The sequence below is a fragment of the Echeneis naucrates genome, chromosome 4 (assembly GCF_900963305.1).
Source record: "Echeneis naucrates chromosome 4, fEcheNa1.1, whole genome shotgun sequence".
NCBI classification, from domain to species: domain Eukaryota; kingdom Metazoa; phylum Chordata; class Actinopteri; order Carangiformes; family Echeneidae; genus Echeneis; species Echeneis naucrates.
In genome coordinates this window covers 12830607-12848274 of record NC_042514.1, presented here as the reverse complement: position 1 = coordinate 12848274, position 17668 = coordinate 12830607, and the positions used below count along the sequence as shown (strand labels likewise).

Here is a 17668-nt window from a genome sequence, read left to right as displayed (position 1 = left end):
AAAACTTAATAAATGTGAAAACGACACTAACGTCTCCATTTGTCATTCTGTCTTGCAAAGCAGACTGGAATAGATCATGAGGATCCTTTGCATAGGTATAGACTGAAGCAGAAATCATGAATCAAATCATTTTGAATTGAATCGTAGCCCCAAAAATCGTAATCGAATCGAATCATGAAACAGTAAAACATTCCCACCCCTAGTACAAAGTATCAGCATTGGCAATACTGGCCCTGGATTTACTTGGTATTGGATCGGCAAAAAAAGTTGCAGTATTGCATATGCCTAACATTTACTGACTGATAGCAGGCACTGTGCAAGTGCGTTCAGGCTGGCCCGATCCATTCATGCATAGAGAGTAGTCAATAGGGATACTTACTTTTTGGTCAGTGTGGATATTTGACATTTACTGCCAAAAACAAATAAAGACAAATAGATCATTAATTGAATTACTATATTTGAATAAATATCAATTTAACAATGATGGTTTAATAATTTTTTAATGTTCAGCTATTTTTGGGGGCCCTTGTCATTTGGGCCTTTGGAATTGTCTTAACTTGTCCCCCCTAAAAGGTGCTGTTAACGGCAAATGCTATGGCGTTCACCCAAAATAGACTTCGTTGGCAAGACACACCCGACACTGCTTCCGATTGGCTAGAAAAGTTAGTTGAGTTGAGAATAAGAACAGCATTCATCTAATTCCATCGGTAGGTAAACTATACTCCAGGATGCATCTGAACAGGTTACTGTAACAACTTTGTCAACAATCCATATTAGAGCAATTAAACTTAAAAATGGTCTGAGACCTGTTGGAAATGAAATATGTATGTTTCCTTACACAGCCAAAAAAAAAAAAAAAAGTATGCACAAATTTGTGTTCGTATGAGTTTCCACAGAGACACTAATCTCTCTGTCTGTGACCTAGTAGTGAGAAGATCTGTTGTGTGTTCACAGTTTAAGTGTGATGAGCCTGGCTGATTTTGACTGGCTGACTAATGCCTTCAGAAGGCCCAACACCCTTTCCCTTTCTCTTGCCGAGGAAGGTTTTGTATCTCTGCCTGCTAGCCTAGAGTCCTGAAAGGCCCATTCAGGGAATGACAATTTAAGGAAAGAGGGACAGCGAGTAGGGGGGCTAAGGCGTAGGGGCTTGCAGGATAGAGAAGCATCAATGTTCTCCATTCAGGGTGGGTGTCCATGAGGAGGGCTTCAGTCCAAAGCAACCCCCCACAATTTATCCCACTGCTGTACAACATCCTTTAGAGTGATCTGAATCACAAACACTCCAAACGGACAGGATCACAACTAAGAGCTAAACTTGAACATCAGCAAGGTGCATAGTGAAAATTACAACAATGCCTAGTGTAGTGGCAGATACTGGCAGGAGTGAGTGAGGAAGTGATCCAGAGACGGAGGGGTTAAAGCAGAGTTTGGAGCAGGCGCTGCAGTCTTGTTAAAGGCTAATGAACCGTTTAAAGACTCAGAGGAGAATAAAAGTACAGAATGAGCTGCGATGGTGAGCCAGGGTGATATTACCCTGCTGCAGAGAATCACAAAGCCTGAAGCACAGAGAGCCAATCAGTCTCTGGCTCTGCTGCTCCTGCCTGTGGGGAGAGAGATGGCAGAGGAGGGGTATTACAGGCCCCTGCGCAATGCACTGAAACTGGGCCTCCTTTCAGGGGAAAACAGGGCTTTTAAGCCCACCCAGGCCTGGCAGGGAGTTTCGTGATGAAAATGCAAATGACAGTGGGAGTGGTGCCATTTTTGTTATAATTATAGAAAAGGTTCAAGCCATACAAATCAACAAAATCTGATTACACAGTAATATGAAATGCTTGTTGCACTTGAAACTGTAATTTTTTTTAAAGAACACTGTTAGTAAGGGAAGGCCGAGACTTAATAAAACCTTTCAAAGTAGAACAGTGACCAAAGTCAGCATAATTATGCAATAATGTTAACACATAATGTTGGTGATTGTCCTCATAAAAGGTGTTACAGGTAAACAAAGCCCTGATTACACAATGCACTGGGAATAATGTGTTGACTTTATTAACCAATGACAGAATAAAACCACCCCTGGCACTAAACTGTTTTGATCCCACAGTTGAGTGGCCTACTTCCTAACAGGTTTTGGATCTTCTATCCTGGCCTCTGAAAGAAGGGCTTGTCAACAGAGTTACATTTCTATGTTTCACATAGCTTAACATAGTGAAAGAGAGAAGGATTGAAAAATGAAAACGGACTGAAAAAGATAAGCTTCACTTAAGAGGCATCCTGACATAATTGGTGGCGCAAGTGTAAAACTGGGACTGCTGGTGATTGCTGTGCAGGTTAATATCTGGTTTGTATCCATGGAGACAGTTATACCAGCAGTAGGCCAGCACAAAGGAGGAACATCAGTCCTGATCAAACATCCCCCTTTGGGAAGAGAGATTTAATGTGCTTTGAATGGGAATAGACAGAGAGAGACAAGGTGTTGCTACCACAGAAATGCTATAAAGTTTCTCATCTATAAACTGCTACCAACCAAAATATACATAATGCACACATATTTTCTTTGCCATTTTCACTGATAACTCAACCTGGAACAGGAAAAGTCTGCATTAAGGAATACCTAAAAGTCCAACCCAACGTTCAGGCTCCAAGACAAGTGATACACAAGAGGTAAAACTTTTCTGGCTCAAAGGAGGGAAGGCTGGTTTTCTTTTCCCCTCAACCTCTCCGAATGTTCTCAGCTTTTGCTGTAAAAGTTTATGGGAGTTCTTATGCAGCAGCATAAGCCATTGTTGGGTTGCTGCATCAGACAGTTGCAAAACTAATGAGATTCTGCAGATTCTGATATAATGAATTCTAGCCCTAATCTATATGATTACCCACAATAGCCATAACCCCCTTAAAGGGGTTAGTTATGGCTATTGCCCTCTATTCTGAGGACGCCATAATGGGCTGCAGTACAATAAAGAATTTTTATTATTGTCAGCACAATATATACTGCTTTTATACTCCACATGCTAAAATCATTATTTAAGTATACAATAACACCAACCAGTAGATTACCTTTCTCAGACTAATAGCACGTGAGCTATCCGTGACATAATACAGAAAAGTAATTTGTAGACAACTTGTAGTTTGCAGCTGTCTGACACTTGCATTGTGATATGGTGAAAAGTAAAAAATGTTACCAGTTAAGATCAATGTTTTGAGGATTTAATGTGTCATTACCATAAATAAACAGAATGAGTTACAACAGTAATTGAAGCTGCTGATAAAACAGCTGCTCTCACAACCTCTACCACCATATTTTTTGTTTTTAATAGATGTACACCACTCAAATCTAATAGGGTTTGACTAAATCCCCTATTACCAATTACCAGGAAAAGTAAATCCTCCTTGTTGTCAAAAGAGACTCACAATTTCGGTTTCCTTTCTATTGCTTTGGAAGAACCTATCAGTGTTTCATAGTGTGAGGGTGTTCTGCTTCAGCTAATTATTAGATTACTTGCAGCAATGCGCTAATTCTGTTAACTTTGCAGTGAATGTAAGCATGAGAGACAGATAAATATACAGAGAGACTCTAAAAGAACAAGAGATTAGGCCCAGTGTTTAGAGCATCAGATGGTGTGTGCAATTATCCCTGTATTGAAGATAATACAATTAGACCTGTGTGCTAAAGGAATTTGGCTGTTATAGTGTTCTCTTCCAAAGCACTGGATTATAGCAGAATTACTTAAGTGTTCTGCTTGACAGCACAACCAAATGTCAACAACCAGTGGGCAGACAGGCATAAAGACACAATGCATGCATGCATGCATGCATGCATGTGGAGTTGTGGATGTAAGAGTAGGTCAAATTGGGATAATTACACTAAGAGGTTATCTTTAGATCAATTTAAAGCCAAAGAATAGGCCTGCTTTGGGCTGTTTCAGGTATGGTTTTAACACACTGTTGAATTTTTTTGCAATATAAATTGACAAGACAATCAACAAATTCGAAAATATACCTGTACTCCGACAAGCTGTTCTCTTTACACCTAAAAACCTTAAGATTATCGGTGCCTTCTTCTCTGTCAGCAGTTCGAGGGTTGGGTGTAACCACAGCAGACAGAAACCTTTACCCCCTGTGTGTAAATGCCAAAGATGACTCCAGGATCTCTGCATTGGCTGGAGAATGTGCAGGGGTTACTACTGACAAAATGGCTACTACGACCATCTGGTCAGCCACACAGAGCAGGTGGTTGTACTATTTATTGGCACTTAGTGAAGACAATGCCACCAACAGTGTGGCACAAGTTATTGGCATGTGATGGGCATGCATTAGAGCTGCATTAATTGAAATAGATTCTTAATGGCCTTTGTAATAACCATACTAGAGTACCACCTCTATACACTGTCAAACAATCTGAGGGTTTCTTGGTGTAAAATAAGAGCTGTAGAGGCAGACAAAAGTAATAAAGTTTTTAAAAGCCGGTAGCCATTTAAAGATGCCACCATCAAAACTTAAGGGTTAACTTAAATACTCAACTGGGTCATAATTTTAACAAACTCGTACCAAATTTGATTTATGTTTTTAATCAATTTGTTTTCTCTTTAAAGTCAAACTAAAATGGAAAGGAATAAATTCAAAACAATTTTTTGCTTTTTTTGTTTTGATTCTCCCTTGTGGGATTTGAACAAAATTTCCCCTTTGAATTTAAATGGCAAAGTGTAAAATGGTTTTGCATTTTCTGACAAATTACAATCGAGTCCCCTGCCATTTTTGTCCAAGTCGAGTTGCCATACATAAATGTCCGAGATGGCAAACCCAACTGTGCATCAATGCGCTTCTGCAAATCACATCAGGCAACAATCAGCTCAGCACATTCCAAAATACAGGAGCTCAAAGAGAGTGTCTGTGGGAGAAATTAATGAAAATCCTAAGTATATATAGCCATTATCTTTTTCAATTATGTTGCAGATAAATGTTTTGCCTCTGTGTATTGAGCATTTGTGGTGGATTTATGGCGCACTTTGGTGGTATTTTGAAACAAATGGATCTTAATTTTTGCTGGAAAATATCCTGAATTTCCCAGGTATGAGTAATAAGAGCTTTCAAATAAAGGCCAAATTGGTTGCAGCCATCAGGATTCTGTGTAGCTCTTTTAAAGAAATCTATACATAATCCAAGCATGGCATCACTTACTGACATTAAAATACTGTTTTAATGTAGGGACCTTCAGATGAGCAATGCCTGTCACAGCCGAACCTCCTGAAAGAGCATACAGATCCAGAGATGCTGTCTCACTCTCAGTGTGTGACAAAGGAAAACTTCCATTCCCTGGTTTCTATGGAAACTCCAGACAGGAACACTTTTTTGGTTATTTATGGGTCTTTTGACAGTACTGTGAGTCTTATGAAAGAGTCATTCAGAAACCAGACAGCAACCAGGAGATGGTGCAGCAAGGGGTTCCCAAGTAGCGGTGAAGTTCATAGGCTATATCCTCAAGTAAAATGTTCAATTCTCCAGAACCTCAGAGTACGATTAAATGTATAAGAAATGCAAGACTATAGCTACTATACATTTGGCGTAACTTATCATGAAGACCGTACACTAATGTCAGTCCAAAGTCCTTCAGACTTCAGACTTTACAGCAGCATGATGTCGAATGATCAATTTCTGGTTTTTGCACTAAAAGAAGTTTAAAAGTAATCGGCTAATGTCGGCAAACAGCACAGAAGCAATCAAAGTAATTTCTTTGATGTCATTTTCTCAGAAAAACAATGCAATTTAAAAAAAACTGGGAAAATCTGGATTTTCATGCTGACCAACTGAACCATCTCATTCAATAAAAGGAATCAACAAGCAGAATTCAGAATCCCTAAAAATTATACTCAGCCTTGGTTTGGTGCGAAACATTTATCCACTTGACAGTGTTTTCAAAGACAGGAAAGAGGCAATAAACCATTCTAGTTTCCGAGAGCTTTACTCTGTGACAACTCACTGTGCTGCTTAGTTTCTCTCCCTACATCCAAATGAGGTCCAGCACATTAGTCTGCAGGCACAAAAACACTCAAGAGTAGTCTGGAGGCCAGATGGAAGCCTTTCAAAAGCCCTTGAAACTGTCCTCCTATTCCTCCTCATGTTCTTCCATGTTCCTAGGTCAACAAAGGCATGTCTTCATCAAATACTAACATATTAGAAAACACATCTGAGTAACGACTCACTGACCCCAGCAATCTACTTTTTTTCAATTATATTTTGGGGGCTTGTTTTACTTGTATGTCTTTATTTTATTTAGTATTTGGCAGTGAGGGTGAAAGGAAACAAGGAGGAATGACATACATGCAGCAAAGGTCCCTAGCCAGATTCAAACCTGGGTTGCTGTCTTTACATGGCCTGCACCCTAACCAATCATCTCCAAGGGCCGCCCAACTATCTACATTTTTGCGACAAGTCCCTGGCCTTGAGCTGTTGCTAGGAGGCTCATGAGGATGCCATGTGCACAAGCAGGAAGTATATATGGATTTCTGTCCTACGGTCATAGACTCTTTCATACACTCAAGAGGATTTGTGAGACTAAAAGCACACACAATGTGGAGCTCTCACACATGTAGTTTCCTTGAAGGCAGCGTGTCTTCTGGGTATATTATATTTAAAAAAAAAAAAAAAAACCCCACTTGCACCTGGAGTGTTGGTTTTCTTTACCTGGCTGGCTTTAGTTGTGGAGTAAAAGCTGGTGCTGGGTGGCCCTGGGATCACCCAGTCTGCTTGTCTGACAAAACTGAAAGAACAGAACTCTTTAACACCGTGCCAGTTCATACACCAGGCTTAACAATAGCTCTCACAGGAACCTGCTCACATTTCAGAGCAGACAGAGAGTGAGGAAATGAGAGAGAGGAGGGCACAGAAACTGAGTGAGATCAAAAGACTGAAAAGAAAACATTGCAAAGAGAGAAAGAAAGATTTGCCATCCTAAAAATACAAAATGGTTCTGTGATGCAGACACACTCAGTACGTTTAAATGGACAACTTAGTGAAATTAAAGCCTTAGTTCCACTTTGACCATGATTTGGACAACTGTCTTTGCAACGATGACCTCTGACCAACAATAGTTGGTCTATACCACTTTCAACTATTGGGTGTTTAGCTAATTTGGGTGATTTTTTTTTCTCCCATCACAGACAAACTAGCTGATGGTCTATGATGGTTCTTATCATTTGTTTTTAGCAACAACTGCTTTACTTATTACTTCATCTCTTTATACCTCTGGGTGAAGTAAAATCAGACCTCAACCCAATGGGGTGTATATGTGCTGGAGTTATCCAACTATGAATCTCATTATTTAAGTAAAACAGTATGATTCCAAGAAATTTAATATCATCTAATTTCTGTTGGATTAAAATTAAGAAGTCCGATTGTAGCCCAATTATCACAACAATGTGGTTTTCTCCAGTGCATTTAAACGCGCATGTGTAAATTTCACACAGTTTAGACAAGTTGACCAAGTTTCATGAGCTTTGGAGTATGTCAAAGTCCCCCAGAAGGCACTTAAATTGACAGAAAATAAGAAGAAGAAGAAGAAAGAAGAAAAATTGGTAGAATTGCAATAATGCTCTCCCACTGTCGAGTGCCCTGGCCCTAATAATACAGATTAGCACAAAGGGATGGGGTTTACAGAGAATTTAGCCTGTATCTGAAATACAGAGGGATTAATTCACAAATGTCACAGTATCTCTGTATTGAGTAGCAGTCAATTGGAGCTGAATACTAAGCATTTCCTCACATTACTCTCCACTTTGCTGGTGAAAGCATGCACTGTCTGTGGCCTTTTGTTTCTTTTAGTCATTCAGGGTGAGCCACCTGCTCTGCGCTGCTCAGGCTGACTTTGATTTCAGGGTGTTACAAGCTGTCGAAAAATTGCAATGAAAAAGTCAACTACCTACTCCATAGGTTTTGAAATCTCAAATAAAACCTCTTATGACAACTGCCATGCTGTCTACTAATCATCTTTGTTAAATCCATTTCTCATGTACTTGATCTTTCAATTGTCCAGTGTTGCACGTCCAACGAGTGGGCAACATTTGCTTGCCTTGGCTGCTATTTTCACGCCTCTACAGTGGACAAACAAAGCCAGGATATTGACACAGTACTGGCAAAGGGCCAATGTACAAACACTGCGTCTGTTCTCTAACCCAAGAAGCAGCACAGTACTGGCCATTTTTTACTTTCTTAAGAAAGCGTGTGAATGTGTTCGTCCATTCTGCCCTCAACTCAACCCAGATGTCACATGTAACTGCTAGTCTTCCCTCATGTCTACTCAATACAGTTAGTGAGGCATCACATATTAGAGTGAAAGTGTCATGGAGCAAAGCTCAGGAACATTGAGTTTTTTGGTCTTTTGCAAAGGTTCGCTTTGGGATTAACACTTAACAGACGGTTGATGCCTCACTGCAGTGGTTACTGTATTAAACTACTTTGTTAGACGTCTTCTGACAGTGGCTTCAGAGTCCACTTCAGGTTCTTCTTAGTGCGAAATGGTCATGTCATCAAAAAGACCAATATTTTTGGGAACGCTGTGGCAATTAGAAAAAAAAGAGAAGATTATTATCTGTAAGGAGTCTGAGATTTTCATGGATATCTTGGTGCTAAATGGTCCTACAGATAATTCTGCTGGCTCAAACTCGCATTACAAAAACTAACCCTAACCCTAACCCACAGTAATACCATTATACACTGGGAAAGACACACACAGAGATACTTACGCCTCTGAAATTCAGGACATACTTAGTGTAGAGCTGAAGGGCCTATTGTTGATTTCATCATTGTGAAAAATCACACTTTTCTACCACAGACAGTAGAAGTACACGCTGATTGGTTCAAACCTGTGCTAACATTTCAACAAAGCGTTATCACGGTTCTGTTTGTGTACAGACTACACACTTGTACCGAATAATGGGCCCTCATGGCTCTAACATCAGACAGCTACTCATTTAAGCAAACACAGCTCCCACCTTGTCAGGTCAAATGCACATTGGGCTCAGACGTGTGTTTGTCTAAAAAAAAAATAGACTAGGTAAATTTGCTTCAAATAAAAACAGTTATAATTGATATGTATTAATATGGTTATCTAATCATTTTTTGTGATGCGAGTGCAGCAAGCATATGAAGGAAGAGAGTATATACTTTATAAACCATATTTACAATGAAACAACAATCAAGTCATTATCACTTCCGAAAAGTGCAATTCCACCACAGATTTGTGATTTGTAATTTGTGTCTTTAAACTCATGTTGTAGCTTTGAATGGTAGCCTGAAAAAACAAAAACAGACAGAACATAAAGACCCCAACTGATGTTTTAAAGTATTCTGGGATATTTTTCTGTCAAATGCACCTCTGGGCCTTAAAATATAACTTTTGTGCAACTAATACTAAACGAAATACACACATCTTACAAAAAGAAAGGCAAATGCCAGGGATCTGAAGACAATGTTGAAAACATTTAATAGACGTAGTTTCTAGCGTCTTTTTTTTTTTTCTAATCCCAGGAAGATATCTGGGACCACACATCTGTCACATAGCAGCATGGTGAGGCTGAGATAGCCATGCAGCCATTGCTGCAAGAGGAAACCAGTTACAGATCTTGGATAAGAGGACTTTGCAACAGAAAGCAAAATTCCCTACACATCATGATTCTGCCTTAGGGATGTGAACTAAACACTTAACATGCCAGCAGTCAAACAGCCCATGGATGAGCAATGCTGTCCCACCAATCACAACACAAGGTGAGAGGTCAAACTGCTCTGTTAGGGCCAGACAGGTAATAAAGGCACCATGCGAATGGGGGGGGGGCGCATGTTAAACAGCTGACAACACTAACAAAACAGTCAAAAGAATAACTCCAGAGAAAACACACTACAATACACTTTACATTATTATATAATATTGGGCGATTATTACATGAGGTACATTCAAAGTGGTCTGCAATAACAGCTGATAGGAGATAGTCAAAACACAAACGGAAGGAGCTTGGCCACTGGACCACACACGTAAAACAAGCAGTAAAGAATGGCTTTCGCTGACCCCCACAGGTGTGACAGCACTATGGTTAAAAGGGACTTGGCTGCTTTCCTTGCTATTGACATGATGAAAGCCTTAGACGTGAGATAGGCACAGAAAAGGCAGGGGGCTAAGGGCTATTGGCAATTGGCATTTTTGACCAGTGGACCACCCAAACTTTGATGTTAAAACCATTATAAACAGAAAGAAAGATGAATACAACTTTGTTAACCATACCTATATTGTTAAGTTAAATTTAATCAACAGTTCACATAGATACAATCTCCAAAATTAACACTCCCCACGCAGGAAAGGCAAGCAGATTTTCCGTTTGGTGAGTAAATCTCAGTGGGCTACCTGCCACATAGTGAGTGAATTTTTTATACCAAAACTATCATATGATTGCATTTCTTTGCTTTCCTTTTGGTGCAGCTGCAGCTGTCTGTACGTTGCAGCTTCATGGGGTGTGGGATGACATACACAAACACACTGATAAGCATGCATACAAACACACACTCAAACAGGAAGGCCAGGCACCCACATGCCATTGTTCACTACCAGTAGCATGTAGCACTCCCACAGACAAAGTAAGTAAAAAATATGTTTCAACATTAACATGCTGTCAGGGAAGGGAGGCAAGACTTCATTGAGAATGGAAGGAGTGAGGAATTTGATGAGGTTTAATTTGTTAAAATAACTGTGTGGTAAATTTGCTTCTCTGCGGGTGTGCACATTTGAAAAAAATAAAAAAATAAAAAAATACAGGGAAAAAAAAAAAAAGAAAACTTTAACGACAGTAGCTCCACAGAAGTGTTAAAATGGATTGTTAACTGAAAAGTAAGCCGAGCCCATCGAACAGGGAACCTGTTTAGGAAATAAGATTGGATCCCTAAATGAAAAGTTCCTTTGCCAATAACATAAGCTGTATTGTGGAACATCTGGTTCTGCAAAAAGATGGTAAAACAAAACTGGGCTCGCAGGACATCAGTATTAGCGATGTCAGCAATTCTCGGTTCCTCAGGCACACAGTTCAAAATTATTATTTTTTTTAATTAGTGGGAAGATTGAATTGGACTGAAGGGGACAGTTATTTATTATTGTATACATCAGTATATAATGTTAAAACACTGGCCAAGTGCTGAGCACGTCTTTTGAGCACTTACTTTCCCTATTAAATATTCCAGGGAGGCATTATTCAGGGCACTGAAATAATTTTATTGCCTTGTAGAAAATTAAGATGAAGTGGAGAAGGCATCTACTGTCTATAATATACTAGACAGAGAAAGAGACAGCAAGATCAAAGTTCTTAAACTCCTTAAACTGGTGCAGATTGACAAGATGCAATCTGAGATAAGAATCAGACGATCCAAGACTATTAATTAAGCTTACAATAAATACCTTCCCATATAAATTTCAAAAATCACCCTCATGAGAGGCATTTCAGGGAGGAATTTGCTCTCATTTTTGAAAATGAATTTCAAGCCTTGGTCCAAACTATCGAGAATAAAGAAATACGTGTATGTAGAAATGGGAACCTATATTTTGCATTTATATACACATACTACATCACTACATTAAATTAAAATTAATGATGAGTTTAGATAGAAAGTCCACTTACATACATGCTGATATGCATGTTGTAAGAAAGAGGATTCAGTAGAGAGGCTGAATGTGAGCTGGCAAGAGGGACGAGACTGGACAAGCCCAGTGTTTAGAGAAGAAACAGTGCAACTGCTCAGACACACAAAACATCCTGCTCTGTCTGGGAAGGAGAGTTTAAAATGAGACTGAACCAAACAAGTCAACTATGCATCTGGAAAATCTTGAAAACCCAAAAGCACAGACGGGCACACACCCTTCATCCAAGGATAAATGTTACCCTACAAAGAAGAGGCTACGGCTGTATCCGAATCACACAAGGAGCTTCTTTGGACCTCTTGGAAATTATGTAAAACCATATATAGAAAGTAAAAACAACTCATAGCATAACAGACAACATGCACACGCCATAAAAGATGGAAAGAATGGTTGGCAATGTGTGGACTGCAAATAAGTGCAAAAGAAATTAGTGCTTGTAGTGCAGTGTAGGGCAATACACCGTGAACTGGTCCAATTGTACTTCCTTGCCTAATGTATGTTGAAAGGCCCCACTTCACTTGGGATTGTACAGATTTTAACAGGTGTGGGAACCAATTTATGGATCCTCATACATTTAACAAAATCATTTCAGAACTACAAAATTACATTTATCAACAAGAAACAAAGTGATTGGAGATATATTAAATAAGTCACATCCAGAGTCAGAGACACAAGTTGCTTCATGAAAATGTTTTGTTAACAGAATAACAGTCAGCAGTAAGAGGAGAAGGGGGGAGCAGTGCCGACTCACTGTCTAATAAACTCTAATCTCATTAAACCTTTAAAAGGCTCCAGTCTGGATTTAGACAGTAATGAGGGAGGAGATACATGGCAGAAATGTGGTAAAAAAAAATAAATTCAGATTTTGTCAGACTCTTAAGAGAAAATTAAAGGTGGCTCCCTGAAAATCCCTGATACACACTGTCCAGAAGGTCACAACTACTTGTCGACATCCGTGGGAAATACAGGGGAGGCAAGAGAAAAGTGTGAGCATGTTGAAAGAGCAGCCAGAATGAGCAGACCAAAGCCCTCTTAAAAAAATTCCCAGTGGAAAGCTGTAAGTATGAGTTTGCCAGCATGTGGGCAGAGTGAGGGTGTAATGAAGGGGTTCTGCTACGCAGGCAGAGGTCAGCCAGTCAACTAAGAGGAAAGGCTTCAACAACAACATTATGTCATCAAAGCGAGCCAGTATGACTCATCGACCTCAAACAAGGGAGGTGCACAGGAATTTTAATGAACTACTTCTACATGTGGAACCCATAAACAACATTCTTTTTCTTTTTCCTCTTAAGAAATAAATCAACTAAAAATGACTGGACAAAACACACCACAAAGTTATTTTAGGAATAAATGAAGAACAATAAAACTTTGTATCAAGACATGAGATAACTTCCCTCAATCAGCAGTAAATAATAATCAGGCTGTGTTTTCTTCCTGTTTGCTTAAAATTGATTTGAATTTGAAGATAATGAGAAATAACGGCAGGAGAAAGAGGGTATGAAACATGAGACCTATATAAAGAACAGGGAAAAAAATGTTTTAAAAAAAAAAAAAACTTTCCTCGTATAAAGTGCTCATTACCACAGATGAGACAATGACCTAATTACATCCCCAAGAGCTTATGGAGGACTCGTGTCTCATTTCCTATCAACTAAACATACAAAAGTGCATGTGTGTGCACGCACACACACACACAAAAACAAAATAGGCTGTTAAGTGACTTTATTATTGTTGTTAATTAAAACCATATGACATAAGCATTATTATACATATGACAACTCTAAACATTGCCCAAACTCTTGAGACAATTTAGAACACCATTGATCAGAGTACAAAAGCCTTTAGAGCAACTTTTTACAGAGCTACAATAGAAGAAGCTCTATTTAAAGCCTGCTGCAGTGCAGGCTCAAATCTCCAGGGCTGTGGAATGACTGAAGACCTCCAAAAAGATTTCTTTCTAATTCTCATTTCCTCTGTCCCATTGGTTGTGACCTCTGACTGACATGCCTCCAGAACCCTGACCTTTGACTTCCACACAGCTCCAATGGATTTGCTCACTCTCACACAAAAATACCACTGAGCTATCTGTTTTCAATCATGAACAAAATACCATGTTATATGAGTCAACAAGGCCAAGAGGAAGACTCAACAATGTAACAAAGTACTGTTAAAGTGAGTCAACCTGACCAGACAACCACAGCACTATACTCAGAGCAAGACTTTTCATTCCCCTCATCAAAGAAACACCAAGACTAAGTGTGAAAACAACTGCTCCCACCCTGGAGATTGGAAGGGGAGCATAAAGCTGACTGTGCTTTCTGTAAAATTTGACCCTTTTGGTCCTGACGCCTTCAGTTAACACACACCAGCCTCTGTTACTGGAAGCCCTCCATACAACCAATCTCTTTTGGCCATTCTACAAATGTCAGTCAGTAAGATCAGAGGGGACTCAAAACAAAACCCTGTTGTCCATTTGTCAGGCTCTCCCCTCCCAGCCATTCTCTGACCATTTAAGAATTGGAGGTGGAGCTCTGCTTGAACAGGAGAATGGCAGCAGAGGACCTACTTCAAGCCTTGAGCTACTCCAAAAATCAGTGGACAGACAAGGCGCTATACAGAAGTGGGACTGAGGGTGTCACCCAGGAGCAGCGAAGCGCTCAGACCCCATGGAGCACTGGCCAGAGATCAGACTGGGCAGTCAGCGAGAGCTTTGATCTTTGTCTTTTATGATGTGAAAACCTTACACCTGCAGCCGTGTCTCTTCTTGCCCTCTGTCATCAGTTTAAAGACCACAGACACACTAGGATTCAGAAACAGGGCATCCCTCAAATTTGTTGGAAATGCAAGTAAAATAGGAAACAGCTTTTGAATGCACTTCAGTTATACACACTGCTACATTATATACTGATCAGTTCTAATACCATCTTTATTAGATGATTTTCGAAATATTGTTGTTTTAAGTGTGCACCTTTTTTGTATTTATTTATTGATGTTTAAATTGCCAACAAGCAGCCTCCTAAAATCGAGGGGAATTTCCACAGTGCACAAATGGCTTTGAAATGAGCACAAATCCTCTGAAGTGATGATAGAATGGCAAATGAGGCGGGTCCCCCAGTAGCGATTTACAGCAAGATCTCTGATCTTGGTACCTGCATGGCTTGGCAGATACATTATCAGCATTTTGACATTCCCATGATTTAACACAGGACCTTGGCCTTTTCATCCACCCTATCCTCCTTACACAGAGACAAGAACTGCTAAAAGAGGGGCCATGGGGTCTTTCTCACATTTTTGCCCTCATATTTTTTTTGTTGAGATTTTAAACGTGGAATATTGTTCAAGTAATACCACCATAGGCCTTAGATGTGATTTGAGTCTATTTGAAACATGAAATATGGAAAATCTTAACAAATAAGGGGAAACAAGAAAAACTAACTCGTGCTGTGTAAGATACAATACTTATGGCCATAATGGAACACATTATGGCACATTCACATGTAAATGTGAGTTTTCTAACTAATATATAAAATCAGTAATGTGTACCCATTTCCCAGTAGAACTGAGTAAATAATGCAGAGGATTAATTAAGGATTAATTCACTTAATTTAGATTTGCTCAAACTACATTAAAATGGTACCAAAACTCTAAAGCAATCACATATCTGAAATATCTGAGAGAACCTACATTAATTTTAGAAGTATGTCCACAAACCATAACAAACTGGAACCCTCGTGCATTATATCAGCATGTTTCCTTGGACTTAAATAAAGTTTAAGACACAGGGAATCTAAAATGTAACGTTCCCATTTTCCTGTTTATTTCTCTTTTTCTCTGAATATATTTTACAATTCATTTCATGAATGCAGATTTGAACAACTGCCCTGAGTTCCATTGAGCATTACTCACATACATCATAATAGCAGGATCTCAAGACCAGTAAAGACTTTGGCACATGGCATTGTCTGCAGCTATGAAACAACAGCAAGCTCCTCTTACAGGAAAAAGCCCAGCTGCAATCGCAGCAGACAGCAGAGTCATTTGTTGGCTCAACTATAAACTGCTCTCAACAGCTGCCATTAGTAATGTTAACCAACTGGCTCGCCTTTTGGATCACCTTGTTAATCAACAGTTAATCCACAGCAAAGATTAGGAAGCCAGTAATGCAACACGCTGTTTTTAATCCACACAGATTTTCTGTTTTGTTTCAGCTTGACCTTAACAATGGGACACTCAGATTTGTGCTCACTGATCCATGTTTAGTCACTGAGTATACTAACCCGGACGAGGGTGCTCTTTGCCTGAGCTCGCTGAGGTTGTGCTCCTGGTGTTCCCTGGTCCCTGGTCCCACTGCCATGTGCTCTTGCCACAGCTCCAGATGTACCATTTGTGCAGACTCCAGCCCCGGGACCAGCCCTCCGAGGCCTCTGCTTGATGCCATCCAAAAGGCGCACTAGGAGGATGTTGCTAGGGAGTTCATCAACAGCACATTCTACCAACGTCCGGCACTCTGGGCATCGCAGCTCTCCACGGGAGCCGAGGATGCCTTGGAGGCATCTGCGGCAGAAGGTGTGCTGACATGGAAGAACTTTTGCAGAGGCATCCAGACGCTCCAGACAAACAGGGCACTCAAGCAAATCCAACAACACTGACTCGTCCATTCTATGTCTTTTGCTTTGACTTTAGCAGGAATACATGATGCTGATGAGAGCCTTATGTGGACGCAAGTGCAACATTGTCACGTCACTCCCATACCTCAGCTGTGGCCATTGCATCTGCATCAGCTACAAAAGAGGGTCAGGACATGCATATTAATTTAACTGTACACACAAGAAACAGGTCATGTAAGAACACAAGAGGATGCACATATGGCTGGACTGAGTAGTGTTATTTACTTTGTTGAGCATAAATGAAACTTTTAGATCAGACAGAAACGGACTAATTAATTACATGTAATACTATGCCTCAGTGACATAGACTACTGCTCTGTAGGTCTGCCACTGTATTACAGAGTGAACAACCTAAGGCCAAGTTAATCTAATTTACTCCAAAGGGGATAACTACACCTGGTAACTGATCTTAGATCCTTGGACCCTGGACAATAAAGTGAATCCTACAGCAACAGTGTCTGAGTGAAAGACTTTGATTTGTCTTCCAGGAGCGAAAAAATAGACAACACTTTACCAGGTGAATTACAGAAATTACTAAGACAAAACAAGCAATAGCATAATACTGACGTCGTAAGAGGACATTTAAACATTAATGTTTCCAGCCTATGAGACAGTCGTGTTGTGTTACTCTGAGAAAGAATGTCAACATTATGTAACAGCTAAGAGTGAGGGGAAACGTGTACGGATACTTCAGTGACTGTTTTCTGACATTAAGAATATGTTTCACATTAACACGTTGACACCGCCGACGACTTTATTCAAACAAGTTTCCCAGAAACGATCGCTAGCAGGGAGAGCTACTTTGGTGCTGTAACTCGACATGTAACACAAGATCAGAAGTTTTTACATTTGTACTTAAAAAAATACAACTTTTAGGGACAAAAACGCCGCTTTTACAAACACTTTTAAATATTCTGCTCAATAAATGAAATTCAGTTTACATCAACAGGACTCCTGTTGACACCTCTTATCTCCCCCTCTTTTTTTCGTTTTTTTTTTTTTTTTTTTTTTTTCTCCCTGCTAATGTTACTAGCTGACAAGCTACCTGGGATCCACCAGCCCCTTATCGGGACTGTTCAAAGCACAAAAGCTGCCGTTCCCCTTCAGAGACCCGCAGCATGGGGAGGAAACATACCTCTGTCAGATACTTGAGGAAAAGCCGACATGGGAAGGACATGGACGAGACAACGGAACTCCGACAGCTTCGAGCGCCATGCTAGTCCGGTACTTGTGTTCTGCTGGACTGCTGCTGGAAACGAGCGGAGAGGGAGAGGGGGGAGGGGGAGTGAGTGCTTCCAGCGCGGCCGGGAAAGTGGCAGATTACAGCAGGGGG

The 17668-nt window shown here is 40.1% G+C and overlaps 1 protein-coding gene across 1 annotated transcript in view; it reads right to left on the bottom strand.

Annotated features, from left to right (window-relative positions):
• The window catches only part of sh3rf1 (SH3 domain containing ring finger 1), a 34056-nt gene extending 16456 nt beyond the window's left edge, over nt 1–17600 (bottom strand). The window contains exons 1-2 of the mRNA XM_029500853.1: nt 17471–17600; nt 15946–16449 (exon numbers count right to left, since the gene is read on the bottom strand). Coding sequence (XP_029356713.1) covers nt 15946–16326 — 381 coding nt within the window. The 5' untranslated portion in view covers nt 16327–16449; nt 17471–17600. The remainder of the gene's footprint in view (nt 1–15945; nt 16450–17470) is intronic.
• Nucleotides 17601–17668: the final 68 nt, after the last annotated feature.